The sequence below is a fragment of the Dendronephthya gigantea genome, unplaced genomic scaffold (genome assembly GCF_004324835.1).
Source record: "Dendronephthya gigantea isolate DGI-Jeju-01 unplaced genomic scaffold, DenGig_1.0 000000F, whole genome shotgun sequence".
NCBI lineage: Eukaryota > Metazoa > Cnidaria > Anthozoa > Malacalcyonacea > Nephtheidae > Dendronephthya > Dendronephthya gigantea.
In genome coordinates this window covers 1,137,492-1,155,059 of record NW_021163010.1, presented here as the reverse complement: position 1 = coordinate 1,155,059, position 17,568 = coordinate 1,137,492, and the positions used below count along the sequence as shown (strand labels likewise).

At 36.1% G+C, this 17,568-nt stretch overlaps 4 protein-coding genes across 12 annotated transcripts; 2 read left to right on the top strand and 2 right to left on the bottom strand.

Moving 5' to 3' along the window:
- Window positions 1-18: 18 nt before the first annotated feature.
- On the bottom strand, window positions 19-6,502 carry LOC114516130 (post-GPI attachment to proteins factor 3-like). Of its 6 annotated transcripts, XM_028535554.1 has the most exons (12): window positions 4,841-5,054; window positions 4,625-4,688; window positions 3,487-3,633; window positions 2,601-2,753; window positions 2,290-2,352; window positions 2,140-2,201; window positions 1,746-1,772; window positions 1,378-1,487; window positions 1,172-1,212; window positions 971-1,045; window positions 486-574; window positions 20-371 (listed from the first exon to the last, which is right to left on the bottom strand). In XM_028535554.1, the coding sequence occupies exons 3-12, from the start codon at window positions 3,547-3,549 to the stop codon at window positions 320-322; spliced, it is 735 nt and encodes a 244-aa protein (XP_028391355.1). In that variant the 5' UTR covers window positions 3,550-3,633; window positions 4,625-4,688; window positions 4,841-5,054; the 3' UTR covers window positions 20-319. The 6 variants fall into 6 exon arrangements, with proteins under 6 accessions (XP_028391341.1, XP_028391333.1, XP_028391324.1 ...); XM_028535540.1 differs by lacking the exons at window positions 4,625-4,688; window positions 4,841-5,054 and adding an exon at window positions 6,468-6,502 and having other exon boundaries at window positions 19-371; window positions 3,487-3,776; XM_028535532.1 differs by having other exon boundaries at window positions 19-371; window positions 3,487-3,776; window positions 4,625-5,054.
- On the top strand, window positions 2,962-7,809 carry LOC114516097. Of its 3 annotated transcripts, none has more exons than XM_028535484.1 (5): window positions 2,962-3,184; window positions 6,209-6,365; window positions 6,489-6,675; window positions 6,772-7,153; window positions 7,238-7,809. In XM_028535484.1, exons 2-5 carry the CDS (start codon window positions 6,217-6,219, stop codon window positions 7,576-7,578), a joined length of 1,059 nt encoding a protein of 352 aa, XP_028391285.1. In that variant the 5' UTR covers window positions 2,962-3,184; window positions 6,209-6,216; the 3' UTR covers window positions 7,579-7,809. The 3 variants fall into 3 exon arrangements, with proteins under 3 accessions (XP_028391285.1, XP_028391293.1, XP_028391276.1); XM_028535492.1 differs by lacking the exon at window positions 2,962-3,184 and adding an exon at window positions 5,965-6,011; XM_028535475.1 differs by lacking the exon at window positions 2,962-3,184 and having other exon boundaries at window positions 6,200-6,365.
- Window positions 7,810-9,812: 2,003 nt separating this feature from the next.
- On the top strand, window positions 9,813-13,744 carry LOC114516060 (myeloid differentiation primary response protein MyD88-like). Of its 2 annotated transcripts, none has more exons than XM_028535432.1 (6): window positions 9,813-9,938; window positions 10,628-11,070; window positions 11,426-11,470; window positions 11,848-11,913; window positions 12,162-12,431; window positions 13,001-13,744. In XM_028535432.1, the coding sequence occupies exons 2-6, from the start codon at window positions 10,659-10,661 to the stop codon at window positions 13,285-13,287; spliced, it is 1,080 nt and encodes a 359-aa protein (XP_028391233.1). In that variant the 5' UTR covers window positions 9,813-9,938; window positions 10,628-10,658; the 3' UTR covers window positions 13,288-13,744. The 2 variants fall into 2 exon arrangements, with proteins under 2 accessions (XP_028391233.1, XP_028391225.1); XM_028535424.1 differs by having other exon boundaries at window positions 9,813-10,060.
- A 102-nt stretch (window positions 13,745-13,846) lies between these two features.
- Window positions 13,847-17,557, bottom strand: LOC114517783 (lactoperoxidase-like). The gene is made up of 6 exons (XM_028537607.1): window positions 16,904-17,557; window positions 16,119-16,566; window positions 15,820-16,040; window positions 14,458-15,591; window positions 14,187-14,303; window positions 13,847-13,928 (listed from the first exon to the last, which is right to left on the bottom strand). Exons 1-6 carry the CDS (start codon window positions 17,490-17,492, stop codon window positions 13,921-13,923), a joined length of 2,517 nt encoding a protein of 838 aa, XP_028393408.1. The 5' UTR covers window positions 17,493-17,557; the 3' UTR covers window positions 13,847-13,920.
- Window positions 17,558-17,568: the final 11 nt, after the last annotated feature.

The window sequence follows — 17,568 nt, the reverse complement described above, 5'->3', positions numbered from 1 at the left end:
ATTTAATCAATTACAGGATTGTACCTTGCTAGTTATTCCTTATTCTACCTAGTTATTCACTTAATTTGTTACATAAAATTAACTGTGATATTGTTTCTAACGTCAAGGCTCGTAATGAGATATACATGCATGATGCTTATCAAGAGAAAAATCACCATGCAAACACGCGGACAGGAATATAAAACTTAATGCAACTTGGAGATGTCGGCACGGTGTCACCTTCATCGTCTGATTGTGAACCAGCACACGAGTGCTTGTGGGTGGAATTTTGAACTGATAACTGCAATTAAAACACTACGCGCCTCTTGAAAAATTATCGTCACTTCACTTTACACAGCTTTTCATCAAAACGAGCGTCATCCAAAATAAAACTAGAATTGAAAGCAAATTCAGATAAATGCAGATAAACTCGTTATTCATAAGATGATGCTTAATTGAAGTGCAATGAAATGATTAAATGCAGTCCTGCATTCTTTTATATTTACCTGTACCAGAAGTAACAAAATGGAATTGTTGTGAAATGCCATATAGCGTGCGCATCCAGAATACCCCAAATTGGTGGGAAGTCCCATAGCTGAACAAACGATGAGTTTTATATCAGCTATATATTAAAGCGTTTTATCGCCCGGGAGGCTCCTAGGGAGAACATAGTCCCTAGATTATCCTCCAGGGAGAAGAACATAGTTCCTAGATTACCCTCCAGGGAGAAGAACATAGTCCCTAGATTACCCTCCAGGGAGAAGAACATAGTCCCTAGATTACCCTCCAGGGAGAAGAACATAGTCCCTAGATTACCCTCCAGGGAGAAGAACATAGGACTTCCCTAGATTACCCTCCAGGGAGAAAACATAGTCCCTAGATTACCCTCCAGGGAGAAGAACATAGTCCCTAGAGTCCCCAGAGAACCCTAGATTATTTTGATAACAAGCATTACTGAAACGACGATATAAAAACTTATAGTAATACATACTTCTAACGCAACAAGACAAAACAGCGAGATGTTGATAAAAGCACATTTCCATACGTAGGATCGATTTTTCCAGTTCTTAAATATTACAGAGAATTTCGGCAAATTATATAAGCAGGACCTTAAATCGGTAGATTTTTTAAAGGGCAAGACCATGTAGAAAAATTGAAGGAAAGAAATAAACGGACTAAAAATAATCGATACCTTTAAACACCAGGAAATCCAACCAACAATATTAATAATACCTACAACATAAACCCATCAGAGGAATATTTATGGGTGTATCAGGTAGCAAATCCAGGATGAGGCAAAATAAATCAACACAACCGTCTAGTTTTCAAATATCGTATATTTGAAGATTTTGAATACAGATTTTTTTAACAATTCATGTTTTGCACTGATGGACTCACCGACAGTGACACTGGCTTTCATATTGTAACCATAATCAAAACGAATCAAAGAAAGGTAACCACAATGACAGCAGAACAACGTTGCAATAAATAACCCAAATAAACGACATCTAAACAATGCAAATAGTTGACTATTATAGGCTATTATAGTATTATAGTATTATATTATAGCATAATAGCTGGCTTTATATATCAAAACCGGCTTTACTGAATTTTCTCAATTGCGAGTTAAGAAACCAAGCGCATTTAAAGAAAAGCTTGAACTAATATATAATCAATATTTATAACTATCAATATTAGTAACCGTATACGCTGTAAAATAATAAATCTCCGATAATTTATACATGCAGTCATAGATTAACATTTACCTCCAAACGTATTCTGGACCAACAATTCTAAATAATATGATTTGAACAAAAAAAGATGATCAAGCAAAGATATTTACATCTATAAATTTTAGCTTGAACTAATAAATAAAGTAGGTCGCAGTCATCGGTGGCTGCACCCCTGTCGCTGTCAAAAGTGTTTAATCAATTTTCTCCAGTTTATCAGTTTAATCAAGCTTCTTTTCTATCCTGCTATACTTCATTTTTCATTCCTATATCTTATTATAAGGTAAGCGGTGGCATATGAATGCCTCAGGGTCATGTAAACTGTGTAATCAGTTGACATTAAAATACTCTGATAAGATCGCTCGCCAACTTTATATGTGAGAATATAATTAAACACGCTAAGAAGTGGGATGGTGCCTAGCTGTCCTACCTTACAAAAGAAGAGTATATCGATGCCAAAATCAGCGAGACTGCCCCGAAATAGTCAAGGCGCTATATTTAAGGAAAGTGACGTCTTTGAAACAGTTTGCAAAATATTGTTTTCTGTTTGATATAAATATAATATATAGTGAAAGTATACCTCAGTCCATGTTAGATCTCTTGTGTGAAAAACAGCCGACCACAGCCAAGCATTTACACTAATCTTAAAAAATAAATAAGTAAATTATACAAAATGTCGTGTTTTCCTAATAAATAAGCAGGTTTTCAAATTAGTGTAACGGATACTTTGCTCAAGGTGGAATTCGATAGTTAAAACAGCTACGTAGTTACACTTAACGGTGTGCATTGTTGAGGCTTTCACGCCAGCTTGCAGATGCAGTAGTGAAAATTATAGGCTAACCAGGCCATTCTTATCATTTAGGGCGATACTAACTCGAAAAAACAACATACTATGTAGTACAACTTCCATGTGCTGTACATTGAATAATGTGGATTAACATGGTTCTTGAACATTTTCCATCCAAAATAATGCCCCAGGCCATTACCAATAGAAAACAACACAGACGCTGGCTCCTGGATACCAAAAAGACGAATAAACGGCCACTACCAAAAGAAAAAAATAATTTATTCATTTTCTTGCGTAAAAAATTTACACGTAACCTCGTCATTGTTGGTACTTGAGTGATTACCATAAAACAATAGTGATGCATTATGCATAGAATAAGCGAGATTTGGTTGACCACCACTAACTATTACGCTTGTGATTGGTTAATCTTATAGACATATCACATTGGTTCATTCGCCTTCACTAGACGCCGTGATGGTAGTGGCGGTTTTCAAATCTGATTACAATTTCTGTGCTGTAACGTGTCAGAAGTTGTAACGTGTCAGAAGTTGGTTCGTGATACTGTCCCATATCGGACGTCTTTATTCATTCCACACACAAGCACATTTCCGAATCTCGGCAGCACGTTGTCATAGTCATGGTCAGAGTGGGTTTCAATTGTCCTGGCAGCTTGATCTGATTGTTTATGGTACGTAAAGTAAGCAGAAATCTGCTCTGTATTTTGGTTATCATTTTTACTATACTTTTTACTATATGTTATTACCTCTTATTGTTCGTGCACATAAATTGTATACAAAATTGTATGATTATTATCATATGGTATACAGTAAGTTACATGACCTGGCACAATTCATATGCACAATCATATACTTGCCAACCAGACATAGTTAGTCAACATTTTTCACATATCTTAAGTCTTATAACTGTGCTTCCATAATTCCATAAATCTAACACAAACAAAGTTAATTAGATTATCATTGTGATAAATACTTTGCCATAAAATTGTTCAATCTTCCGTCCTCTTGCAACAGCGCGATGGGTGACTTTGTGCATACATGTATACTTGCATTCATCTGGACATTTCCAACCAAATATCACTAAATACACTGGCAGTTTCGCAGGGTAGGAATCATCATTCTTACATAAAACAAGACAACTGGTTAAACATCTCTGAAATGTCTCACTTCTGTCACCACTTGAGCTATTGGCCATTGAGATTGCACAAAGAAGTAATGCCCACAGTAAGAAATATTTAATGGGTCCATAATGTTTAGGCATCCCTGCATAATAAACAAAGACTAGTATTTCATTGATTTGCTGCTTATGATCAACATTGGTTCTCCATTTGATGAAGATTAATATGAACATAATACAAATTGTTCATAAGTACATAAAGGCTACAGCTTTACATGTCATATGGCTGCCATGTCAGTAGCACAACCAGGCAACCTGACAGATTATGGAGAGGATTAGTTTTCTATTACTCAAGTTTTGTTGTTTTGAATTTCTTTCGACACTACACATGCATTGTATTTTAGGAATTATAGCATGTCTATAAATGAACACAGTTGTTTGTTTATATAAATTATGATAACAACTTGAATGACTTGTTGGCTAAAAGATAGCCAAAGTGAGTTTGAAATAAAAAGTTACATAAAAATCTGTTACATAACAATGATGATGAAAGGTTGTATATATAACTGCGAATGAAGAGTGGGGTAAATGGCATGGTCGACTTTTATCATCTGCTAGCTGCTGACCTGCAATACCCTCCTCTGAGAATATCATGCATATCTGTCTTAATTCTAGTGTAGTGTATGTACTTCTTCAGTTTATTAAGCATGGACTAGCTCAGACTTCACTATTAGAATCTACTATATTTCTATATGAATAATAATCTCCTAAATTATTAAAATAAATTTATATTGTCAGAAATCACCATGGTTGATTTTCTTCATAGGTTGTAATTAATTGGTGGTGGCATAAATTATCGTAAACACATAAACCTAGATATAGTGAATTTTAGTATCTTATTGGCAAATTAAAGCATGCACTGGACTTTTTTATTCAATATGCATTTATTTTTTATCCAATTCACACAATTTCGTAAAATGTAAAAGTGAATTACCTTATTACACTGCAGAATTATACTGGAGATGCTTTAGAAGTGTAGATTGTGTAGAACTAGAAGTCTAGAACAGAGTTGCGGTTGGAGTCGGGGTTTCCCCAAACCTGGGTACGAGTTGGGCATCCTACGGTATCAGGGTAATATATATGGTATCATATATATGCTTGGTGGTATAAACTATGAAGCTATATATATAGGACTCTAATCTAGACATACTTGCATGCAGCAATCCTTAGCCCTTAGATGACCAGGGTTCGAGAATTCAACTTTTAAAAGAACAACTTTAATTAAATCTAGATTTGCTAACGGAAAACCTGGTGAATTCGTGTATGATGATTCTCGTGACCCTACAGTTTTAAACTTATTTCCTGCCTTTGAATTTCTTGAATGGTAAATTAACGTGGATATTGAACAAAAAATTCTCCAATACGTGCCACAATTGCATAACTGATTATGTTTAGCGATGGTTTAGATACAATTGTTCCATTCCAACACCGTATTTAGTTGAAGATGCAATAATGCCAATATGATTTATGCAATGATCCAAGTTTTATATCATTGAAATTATACAAATTCATTAAATATTAATTGCCGTGTAAACTGCTAACTGTGAAAAATGACTTAGAGATCCTATCAGTTTCGGTAGTTCTATTAACCGTGAGTGAACCGAGAAAATAACCCAAGTGCATGTATTAACTGTTTGTCAATTTGGAGTACTTCACAGATACTCCCAAGTTTTAAAAAAGTGATTGTTTTTGTGGAGCGAAATGATTCACATGTTTGAAATTAGTAGTGCACACTGCACGGTCTACAGCAGGTCCACGGAGGTTCCAAATTTTAGCGCCTGTGGAGATGTCATGAACTCATGATACTCAAACAGACAAACTATTACATCAAGAGGCTTTGCCTTAATCGACCGATAGTTTTAAACCATTGTTTAAAATAATGCGAAGCTCGTGCACAGATTAGCTTCCTTCGCGTTGCAATTTTGCTGCAGAGAAAAATATCTATAAGTTATCTGATCTAATGGAAAAATTAACATGACCTGTTGCATCAAATCAATTATGCATAATGCCCATGCAATATTTACATTACAGCCATCCCATATTCCAATGAATTGCTCTTTCTAATTCCATTTTTTAAAACTACACAATTTGACGAATAAGAGTAGGATACCCAATATCGATAGTGACCTTTTTACCAGTTTCTTTTTCAAATAATAACTGTTAAAAGAAAGTCTGATTAAGATTCAAGAACTGAAGTGAACGTTCATGCCGGACTGCATTAACGTCCCTCTGCTGAAATTCTTTGTTTCTGGGCGAAAATCACCAAAGATGATAGAATCTTTAAATGCATGCAATAAATGCAAGCTATGACCATTGAAGACGTAAGTGTAAATACCTGAAGAATGAAGTATATATAGTAAAAAAACTCCCTAATTACATTTAGCGGTACATGGGATGGGACTTTCCCTCGCTGCTGTTTTTGGCATCAATATAAGTATAACAAAGGATTTCCCCTTTCTTGTTCCAATGGCAATATAAAGGGGAAAACAGAAAGCATTTTTTGTGTTACGTCAAGTAGGATACGATATGTCTGCAGAGAAAGATGAAATCTTAACTGGACGTGGAGGTGATTTAGTGTGCTGGAATAAATTGGTTGGATCTATGAACGCCGTTTGTAAACTCACAATAACAGATAAATCTGACAGCATAAACATAGCCAAAGCCCCCATTGAAAGGTATCCTGTATTCCGTGTACTTAATCATAGCCTAAGTCTATTTTATCCATACAGATCTTGAACTTATTGTTGCTACATAATCATTATTTGGATTTGGTTCACCTTTTTACGTCAAATATATAGCACAGGAAGTGGATCCCTTGTACAAGTGAGACTTGGTGAAGAAACGATCATTGCAGTTCTTACCAATCATCATGTGATAAAGAATGAAGGAATGGCAGTAAAAACATTAGCTACATTCAATTATGATGGCCAAAGTGAACCAATACACGTTAATTTGTGTCCTGATATTTTCTTCAGAACGAGTGAGGTAGGTTACAAACACCACAACTTTGTTCCCCGCAAAATTATAGAGAGTTATATGCATGGGTATTGTTTCATATTCTTTATTTCTTCATCATTATAGAATTACGATTATGCATTGGTCGGTCTAGAATCGGAAGGCATTTATTCATTGTACACAAGACTACCGGGCATTTGTCCTCTTCAACTTCACCGTATCCCAGAACGCGACGTACATCAAATAAAAAACGTCCAAATTGCACAGCATCCTCATGGAAGGTCAAAACGTTTTAGTGTCGGTAGAGTCTGCGAAGTCCAGGATAAGTTCATTCTTTATGATGCAGATACCACAGCGGGTTCTTCTGGGTCACCTGTGTTCTTTGTCAGTGACGAAGATTGTTACGTCCTCGCCTTGCACAAGTCAGGTGGTGTGATGACGTCAGAGCGTCGTGAAGCAGTGAATAAAGGGATGTTCATAAATATTATTTTGGATCATCTCAGTGGTGGTGAGCCAAATAATTTATAGTTTACAATCAAATAATTTATCAAGGAAGAAATTACTAAAATAATTTTTGCACCAATCACTGCAGGCCCTGTCAAGCTTCTACAACCAACAAAAGATAAAATTAGACTTTCTCAATCAAAACCAACTAGCTTTTCTCCGCAAGAAGCAGTTCGGATTGGTAGCAGAATCCCAGATAAGTGGGAAAAGATTGCTCTAGCAACTGGGAAATTCAATGATAAAGAAACGACCATTATTAGGCTTAATCACAGCAACCATGATAGCGCAATGCAAGCAACTGTGATGATAAATTATTATCAGAGAAGACAAGGCACAAGAGAGGAGTTCGTCTCGGCCTTGAAAGAGTTCGGAGAATATGAGTTGGCCGAAAAAGTCGAATCAAAGTATTTTCAAACAATGAAATCGTGAAGTTGATATATATATCATTGTGTAATCGGTTGCAGTTAAAATTTCGGGCAGAGTTGATTTACGCGTTTTTCAAACTACGGGTTTACTTAAAGAAAAGACAACGAATCTGTTTATCAATACAGGGTTGTGTGCATTTTGAGAATAATTTGAAATGAAGTAGAAATATTACCATAAATTGTTGTCTTGTTTTATATTTAAGTTATTTCTTTATTTCTTGAGTCTACAAGATGTTTTTTTACGAAGCATGTTTCTTAAAGAAAAAGCATAGTTCTATATATTAAAACGGGAGGGCTAATACTCGGGGGCCCGGTTGTACAAAACTCTTAACTACATTTTAAGTAGTTAAATCGTAGTTAACTGGAAAATACATTATTCTAATTGGCCAATTCTGCCACTAACTATACTTAATTAATAAACTACCGCCCCCCCAGTGAACCCTGCCAGTAAGGAAATTTAAGGAAATAAAGTAATTATCTGGAGAAATAAAGGATTGAAAGAAGGTGTTGGTAGTCACTGAGCTCTATGGTAAAGCTCAGTGACACGTAAAAATCAAACATTTGTTTTATTAGATCAGCATCCTCATCAACCTTACGGCAGTAAAACAGCGACAAAGACATTCAGACAGTCAACTCTGCATTCTCCTTAGTGCCTTCAGCTCGAAGAACTGTCAATCAAAAGTCTGGATAAATCTCCTGGCTTTCCCTGCGAGTTTTCAAATTCATATTATAAAATATCTGACATTGAAAACAACTCAAGATTTTCCACTAATTGTGGACTTGGTTTATTCATTAATACTGATCCATGAGATAGTTTGAACGAAGGCTTCACCATTGTTGGCCGGTATACCAGTGCAGTATGGTAATCCAGGTTAGATCCCAATGGTAGACTATAATCCCGATGAAACACCCTGAATTCTTCTGTAGCTAAATTTTCATTCCACAACAAGAAACACGGCATGTTTATGGCTATTTCAAGAGCACATTCAATTGTTATTCCCAATTGATTGCATATAAAATCCAACTTTGATTTAATTTCAAATACATAACTTCGAAGTTTGGCGGACGGCACTTGTAGAGAAAGTGGACAAACCTACCCTCAGTTCTCGCCACAATGAATCAAACCACGCAGGTAATATATGCTGAACCCGGAGTTATAGCCAAACTTAACAACATGCTTTGTTAAGTGCTTTTCAACATCTCTCCGCTTAATGAAAGCTCGTCGAGACAATTAACCAAGACCATTACACACTTATACAAACATTTTGGACACTTGATCTCTTGCTCAACACACAAAGCATCACAAAAACCAGTTCTTTGTTTAAAGGCTGCACCTACTCCTTCAAAAAGGTTGGGACAAATACCCAAGGCTACAATAAACTGGATAACAGTCTTGATGATTTGTTGATCTTTCACGCTCAGATCCATTACGGGAAATTGTGTTTTCAGACCTTCATATTTCTTTTTCAGACCTTTCAGTTTTCAAGCCGTTCAGTCATTTATATTGAGTTTGTTTTCGAGAATGATGACTATTTTGACGTTAAAAACCAACAAGGATTGTCTCAAAACACTAAAAGAATATCAAAACACTAAAATTTCTCGTTAAAAACACTTAAAAAACGTTTAGGCGTTTAAATCTTGACATTTCCAAGCGTGTGTCTTATTAGTCGTTTTCTATGCATATACTTGTTAGGGACCGCCCCTCGAGACCAGGAAAAGCTTAAATACCTTAAATTTATCATCGCTCTCAAGGCTTGCCACTGTAGCTGATTCGTCTATGACGCGCTAGGCGTGTGGCATACAGCCCACTCTGTTTCTCACTGAGACGTAACGGTTAGGTGCACATACATCATGGTCTGGGGGCCGTAGTGCATCTCCCCCTTAGACGGCCGTTAAGATGTGAGTTATGGGGGGGAGTTCTTCCTATAGCAACTGTCCTTGCACCTTTCGTAGTTGTAATCTATGCTGGTATATCGCAGCTGGTTGTAATATCACCAGTTAGATTGTGGCATAGAGCTGGATGATCTCTTTTGGGTGTTTTTAGGTTCTTTCCAAAATTTTTTTTTTCTTTCCAAATTTTTCTTTTACATACAAAAAACACTGTTATTAAACATATATGGAACGGATATGGTTCGAAAAAAAATTATATTGACTAAAAACCACCTTAATTAACTCCTGAATACTCTCCCCAGTCTCTGCATGGCTGAGTCACCAGAGATCATTCATAATTGTGGGGCAGTCATATTAATTTTTGATATCGAAAATGAAACTTTGGTTGTAAAAATAGTTATTTACATTTTATTGCCAAGTAATAGTTTTTCAATGAAATTTCTCAGAAGTCAGAAGTGACATTGATTGTTACAGGTATTCAGTAAGGAAGTAGTAGATGCTTTGAATTTCAGAAGGTTCCTTGAAAGCCGTGTAGCTTTGGACGTGCCTGTCCGCCTGTATAAAAGTGGTTGAATAGATATCAAAAAATATATGTGGTAATTATATTTAAACGTTCTATTCATATCATGTATAGCGTAGATCCTGCAGTATTTTCTTTGACTATATTCAAATTGAGCATAATAACCTACAATACATGACAGTTTCGGATTATTGATCATAAATAACTTGGATAATCTTTTGAGTGCGCCCTATTCTTGAGGACGATTTTCTATGATATATTAAGGACTATTGAAAATAAGGTTTTATTGCGCTTAATGTGTCAGATTGGTTATGTACAGTAAAACATGTGGTCGGGAGTTTACGACGGAAGAATTTATCCGTTGAACATTGAAATCTCTTGTATTAATATGAAAATATTACAACCTTATTGCAGGCTTTTCATTGTTTTTCACCTTTTGAGTATTAAAGTGATCCAGCATGCATGTAGGTAGGGTGTGAACGTTGGTTACCAACACAACATGCTCTTTCATGCACTACAAAATTATAAACAAAAATATTCTCTATTGGCTGAAATATTTTAAATTGAAAGTCTTACCAAATGTGAGCTCTCGAAACATTATATTAACTATATTTATACCCCACATGAATTATATTTTAACAAGGTAAAACCAACACCATAAAAGTTGATTAAAAATGGCAACAAGAAATGCTGACAAAGAAAATCCTGCCAGTGAAGAGAATCCTGTCAGTGAAGAAAATCCTGTCAGTGAAGAGAATCCTGTCAGTGAAGAAAATCCTGTCAGTGAAGAAAATCCTGTCAGTGAAAAAACTCAGAGCAAGATGGTCATACATATGAAAATTGCAGCTCACCAGCTTCTGTCTAAGTTACTGAGACCTGACGGCCTTCGAAGTAACTGGGAAGATTTGGCTGGTCTGATGGGATTTAGCACTGAGGAAATATGGAATCTTAAATGCGACATAGACCCAGTGGAATCTATAGTCCGTCAATGGGAGAGGCGCCCTGATGCAACCATTGATAAGCTGCTATTATTTTTAGAAGAAATTAAAAGACCTGATGCTATTGAAGATCTTGAACCATTCATAAGTATGTGATATGTGTATAGATACATGTATACTCTATTTGCAATGATAACCATCTTAGAATTTTATGCCTCCCATCCTACTCTTGTTGCAATGGAAATGTTGGTAAAATATTGCATAATAAATTCAGTACCTGGTTTGATCAGGACATTCATTGAAAAAATAATCAATTTTCTCTCTGTGCAAATTGACCAATAGTTTTTCTTCTCAGTGACTGATCAACCAATTAGGAACAAACATGTCAGTAAACTGAAGTCGATCAATTTTAAGGCAAATGGTTTGATAAATTTAAGGTTAAGGTTAATGAATTGATGCAATAAAGCTATGATTGCAATAAATTCAAAATTATCTCATTGCAGAGGCAACACCTTTTCCATCAGAATTTGAACAAAAGAGAAGACAAGGTAACTGAATGGAAACTACTGTCAAGGCCATAGCTTTCACCACTATCTGTTCGATATATAGAACTCTTTTAGAAGTTGTGTTTTATAGCCTTCAATTGAGTATCATTGTTCTCAGGATGCATCCAGTATAATAGATATGAAGGGCAAATACTTTTAGGGGTCAGGGGTTAACTAGCAGAACTTTAACCTTATTGCCCTGAAAATAGAAACATATTTTAACCTCTTAAATTTGAAGATTGGGCTCAGGTGTGATTATATTAACTACTCCCTGTCTCTAAACTAATGGTCCATCATTTGGTAGATTTTACTAAGCATTTAATTGACATTTGCTGGCCCAGGGCATGTATACTTAAATAAGCATATCTATTCCAATACAGTTTTAGAAAACTACAGTCAAAGTCCTGCTGATAATAAACTTCCAATAGATCTGGAAAGATTAACTGGTAAGGTAATGGATAAACCAATACTGCAGCTATTAATTGGAGCTTGAAAAATGTTAGAAGCACAATACTTGGATTCGACTTATTGAAGTTGAAGCATTTCACTGGGTGGATTTATCTATGAGTAAATTTATACACAAGACACAAATATGGAATACAGGACAACAGCAAAAATAGCTAGTTTTTACATTATATATAGCTTATGCAAACTTTGAAAATTGAAATAAATAAAATCTTGCCCTTTACTTTAGTCTCCGATGAGATTTTTGATGGATTCATTTGTTATGCAAAAGAAGACAGAAGTTTCGCTCATGAAATACTAAAAAGATTGGAGGCTCCTCCGTACAATCGTAAAATATGTATTGATTATCGCGACTATGTACCAGGTCATTGTAAACTGCAACAAACAGCTAAAATTATCGAGCATCGATGCAAACGTTTAATTGCAGTCCTGTCACCAAATTTTAACAATTCTTCAAATGCTGGTTTTCAAGTGAAGATTGCATTAAACTTATCACCAGGTAAACTAGATATACACAGTGAGAAATTTCGCCATTGTACAATCGATTGTTCTCTACTTTTTATAGCTAATATTTTAGTGATTTTGTATGGCGAATAATTATACGATGCTCAACTTTTTCACTGATATTTTATCATATATACAATAACCAAATAGCCGAATGAAATGAGAAATATAATTAATGGAATATGGTTAGTCAATAGACCTTTGAGGTGCTTACGTCATGTCGGTCTCGAACAATGAATCGCAATGCAATCTGGGAAACAAGTGGGACAAAATTGTATAGATAGAAAACTGTGTGACGTAAGCACTTCAGAAGGCTATTCATACATATCTATTTTCGATGATGATAATGATGACTCGTAAACATGATGTAATCGACCACATTAACAGTCTAACATTACAAGCGAATGCATACATGAAATTTATATAAGATTAAGCATCTCCCTCAAACGGATTGATAACGTTTTTCCTTGTCTCGAAGATTATGATTTGTTGATGAACACTAACATAGAACGCAATCAATAATGGATACTTCTTAATGTGCATGCGCATTAATGTTTTTTTTAGATTTTGTTGAACGTCGGGTAATTCCAATTGTTTATCAGGATTGCAATATTCCGGAAATCTTAAAACCAATTTATCATCTGAGATATGATGATTCCTATGACCAATTGTTTTTCTGGGAAAGACTTGCTACGTCCCTTGGATACAAAGATCCAAGAAAACCCAGAGGCAGTCCGCGCACTCAAACAAGAAAAATGGAAAATGGGCAGAGTCCACGTTCAGAGAAGAAACTGGACACTGAAAAGAAAACTGGAGGTGGATTGTTCAATAAATTTAGATCGAAAAAATGATATTCAGTTTTTTATCTGTACACAGTCGCAGGTGAATTATGGCTGGAACGCGAGAATAGACATTTTTCGTGGGGAAATACAGTTTTACAACACGTGAGACCATCTTAAGATTCAGTCATGACTTGTTAGCTATGGTTGGGCAAGGTTTTCATAGTGGGCTAAAAACATTTTTGTACGAAAATCATCCAAGTCAAAGTAAGATTTTCCTTCCGATGTAACTACACCTTGCGCAGGCGCACTAGTCCATCACGGATCTTCACAGTCGAACAGTGGGCGAAGCACGAAAAGTGGAAAGCGGGAAAACATAATAAAGAATTTTCAATTTTTGTACGAAATTCCAATATAGTTTCTAGTATGTTGGCACAATTAACGAGACGACTGACTTTGACAAAAACAACTTTTATTGAAAGCACCATCAAAATATTACAATATATATCTTCGGGAAATAAAAAATTTAACATCGTAATTTGTTCATTTATTGCTCTGTTTGTTTATATATATGTATATATATATATATATATATATATATATATATATATATATATATATATATATTTAAGTTCCAGCTTAATTTTATAAATCTTTAATGCTAATAAAATTCCGGTCAAATTTCCTCGATTTTCATATGAACAACTAATATCCTACAATGAAAAGATACCGTTTGTGAGTAATTTTAATTTTGTTTACTCCCAGTGTTATTAACAAAAATATGTAGCTTTGCATAGGTTGTAAGGGGGGGGCGGCGGATTGAATAGTAAGCGCATGCGTGCAAACACTTGTGTGGTTGTGTGAGTGATTTCCATTCTCTAAACATTAGGCCAATACGTTTGCGAATCGCGTGTATATTATGGAAAATTATATTTATGTTCGAGTGAACACTATGTACTAACTAAACTTACTGAATTCGCAGAATTTGCCATAAAATCTCCGTCGACATACGCAACAAGCTTGCCCTGCCCGGTTCAAACGACATCGCCCGCCATTGCGACACCGAAAGTTGTTACAAGATGTGGTTTCTATGAAAAATGAATGAAATGTTAGCATATAAACAACAGATGTTGTGACTTGTGCGCTGTTTAATGCACCTTTACTCTAAATTCCAACTCTTCGACTTCGTTAGTATAGTTATACCTGGTCATCTGCTTCTAAAGATGTATTCTTAAAACTTACCTTTCCAGGGGCTCAGGTCCATACGTCTATCCGAGTTTCGACAGCTTTCATATTGATAAGCAAAAAAGGCTTTTTTAGGAACAGAAACAACATTTATGTTATTGCAAATGATATCAGAAAGGCTCCTTTTCTCGATACTTCTCAGTTGATTTGGGGTAAATACTCCTTTATTGCGGTAGAAGAATCTATCTCCATCTCGAAGACGTTCAAACTGGTCAATTAACAGACAAGTGAAGGTTGGTCCGAGAATTGCTTCTCGACTTGTTGGCTTTTCGCTGATTCCGGCAGTAAAGAGATCAGTGATCTGAGGTTTATTTCTGTAAACCTTTTTAATGCTAGCTAACACCTCTGGTCGGAATAAATCATCGATTTGATCAAAGCTTCGTACATCTCTGACATCAACAGGGTACAGTTTTGGGAAACGTCTTCCACATTCAGCCAGAAAATCGCTATAGAATGGTAAACCATGTTCACGAGCACGTTGCATGTTCAATGCTGCTAGGTTGAGACCTTCTCTGTTATCACGTTGAAAAAGTTCATTTGTAAGACCTATTGCCATTTCATTGTCCATTTCTTGTGAGACGTTTCCAATCAGGCCTATAATCCAACCATCGATACCATTTATCTGTGTCTGTATGTTGTTAAAGAATACATGCCTCAGAGGAATAGGAGAGAAGGGAAATGGTTGAAAATTGCTTTTAAGAAATTCAAACTTCGGTCTGACCAAGCTGTGACCTAAGCGGAACGCGGCTGTTGCAAATGCATTGGTTATCCCAGCATTCACCCCAGTTCTGAAATCCCTGTAGGGAGACAAGGCATTTCGACCAATCAATATTGGAAGCCATTCCTCGTACGTGATTTGTTGAACTAATGCACCAAGGATCTTTCTTGTTTCTTGATAGATTCTTTCACCATTCCAATGCGGGTTAATACTTCTTAGCCTTGTCGCGATGTCATTGTGTTCACGAACCCAGAGTGTATGCATTGCCGCCAACGCAGCTTGTTCGTTTACTCGAACGTCTCCCGCCAAAAAACAGGAACCCAGATTTTGACACAAGGATAGTGGTTCACCCAACTGGCTGTTATCAATCGGTAAAAGATTTGCACCAGACGTTCGTAGTAATCCTAAATCATCTGCAGGGGTAAAGAAAATTTTGAGTTCAATCTTACTGCATGTGCATTTAAAACCGGAAACCATGGGGACGCTAAAACATGAAACATGAAAAGTGGATAATCGTTCATTGATGCAGGTGCGCGGCGGGACGAAAATCGCGGAACATGAGACCGCATGCACTTGAGAAAATTAACAGCTTAAAGTTATCTTGGTAATTAAAATATATTCGCTTATTTATACCCACGTACTGGTAAGATCTCGCACAGCATTTGCTACTGATTCAGAGGAACCGTAAACCATGGAAGCGTCCAAATACGCTGTATTTACATTGATTTGTTCTCTTGGTAATAGTTTGAAGCCATTGATTGGACATCTTGCAGCTGATCTAATTAATCTAATACAGGGTCTGCCAGAAGCAGGGAGAATAGCGAAACATGGGTCTTTGAAATCTACGGGGCTACCATTGCATCTAGTAAAAAGAAAAAGCAGAGGTTGTTGTAAACATACAAGATATTTAATGTATTGGACAATGGACTATTTTACTTACGGAATATGTTCACACACATCGCCATTTTCACTCTCCGGTGCCAATGTCATATCGTGGTCAAGAAATTGTCCAAATTGCATAAACATATGTGAAATACCGTCTCTGTTTAATTGATTTTTTGATTGAATTATTATGAAAAGCTCGGTAACGGTTGAAGGGTTTGGTAAGTCTGGTGCGTTTGGTTGATTACTGGGTGGTTCGTTCAGGCCTTCTGCGTCATAATATATTGCTGGTAAAAACCTGTTAAAACCAGTTGGAGCTGAGCCCACAGTTGGCCGTCGTAGGTTATTGCAAGTGCCATCAATGGTACGATAACGTAATGTTTCTCGAGGACATTTGGGCCTTTCATTTTCAGGTATGCAACCTGTTTCTTCAATCAACTCTTCCAGCTTCTCAGGAGATAGAATGCCTTGAGGTCCAATATGAATGTCACTGACACCGATATTTACTTAAAGTGAAGATAAAGTGTGTTAATTACTATTTGCTACGTCAGCCAAAATTAAACAATTGACAGACAAGTGATTTCACTACGAGATGACCAGTATCTAAAGTCGCCTGTTGAGAGTAATATTCATTTCTTTAGCTTATTTATTCCAACGTGACTTTATTTTTGTTAAGCGAAATTAGTTTAGCATTTCATCTTTGTTGTTCACTATTTTAGTTAAGCCTAGCACGACTAACTTATTTACAGGAAATAAAAGAGGCTGTAGTATGTCTTCAAAAGCTTGTGTATCTTATCAAAACGTTTTTATCGTCTGAAAATGAACTGATATATGCAGTCCTACCTCTAAGTTCTCTGATAATTAACCTCACAAGTCGAGCGAAAGCTTCTTGGAATTTGCATTCAGCCAGCGAGGTTTGTTTTGATCTTGGTGTTCCTTGCATCAAAATTCGGTGGAATTTTTGGGGCCACGGAAATCTACTTGATGTTGGTCGAAATGGATTGCTTGGTTTCGCCATATTTCGGACATTAGCAATGATTTTTGAAAGCAGATGATCAGCGAATCCCCTTCTCAGGACGATAAACTCGATGTTAACGGTGTTGATAACAAAACCGTATTTCTGGTTTCTCTGTGTTAAACGTATCCCAATTCTGCATGTATTGTCGCTTCTCCAAGAACGAATGCCCAGAAGAGACTTTCTCAGTCTTATTGTTCCCCTGGTAGGGTCACCAATAGCGAAGGTGTCACGATATCGTGTATCTGTAACTATCAGGCTGAAAATAGATGCTTTTTCAGACGTCTTGAATTTATATATGATGTCGTTTCTCTTTGCAATCTGACTGATGATACATTGCTGAGATAATTGCGCGGATTGCGATGGAGAAATAAATGCCAAAAACACAACAAAGGGAATCAAATTTATGATTCCCATTTTGAGTCTCTGTGAAATATCTTTTCAGTTTTTCTTTGTGGAGCTGTCGTTTATCTTCTCTTCAGGATCTTTGTGA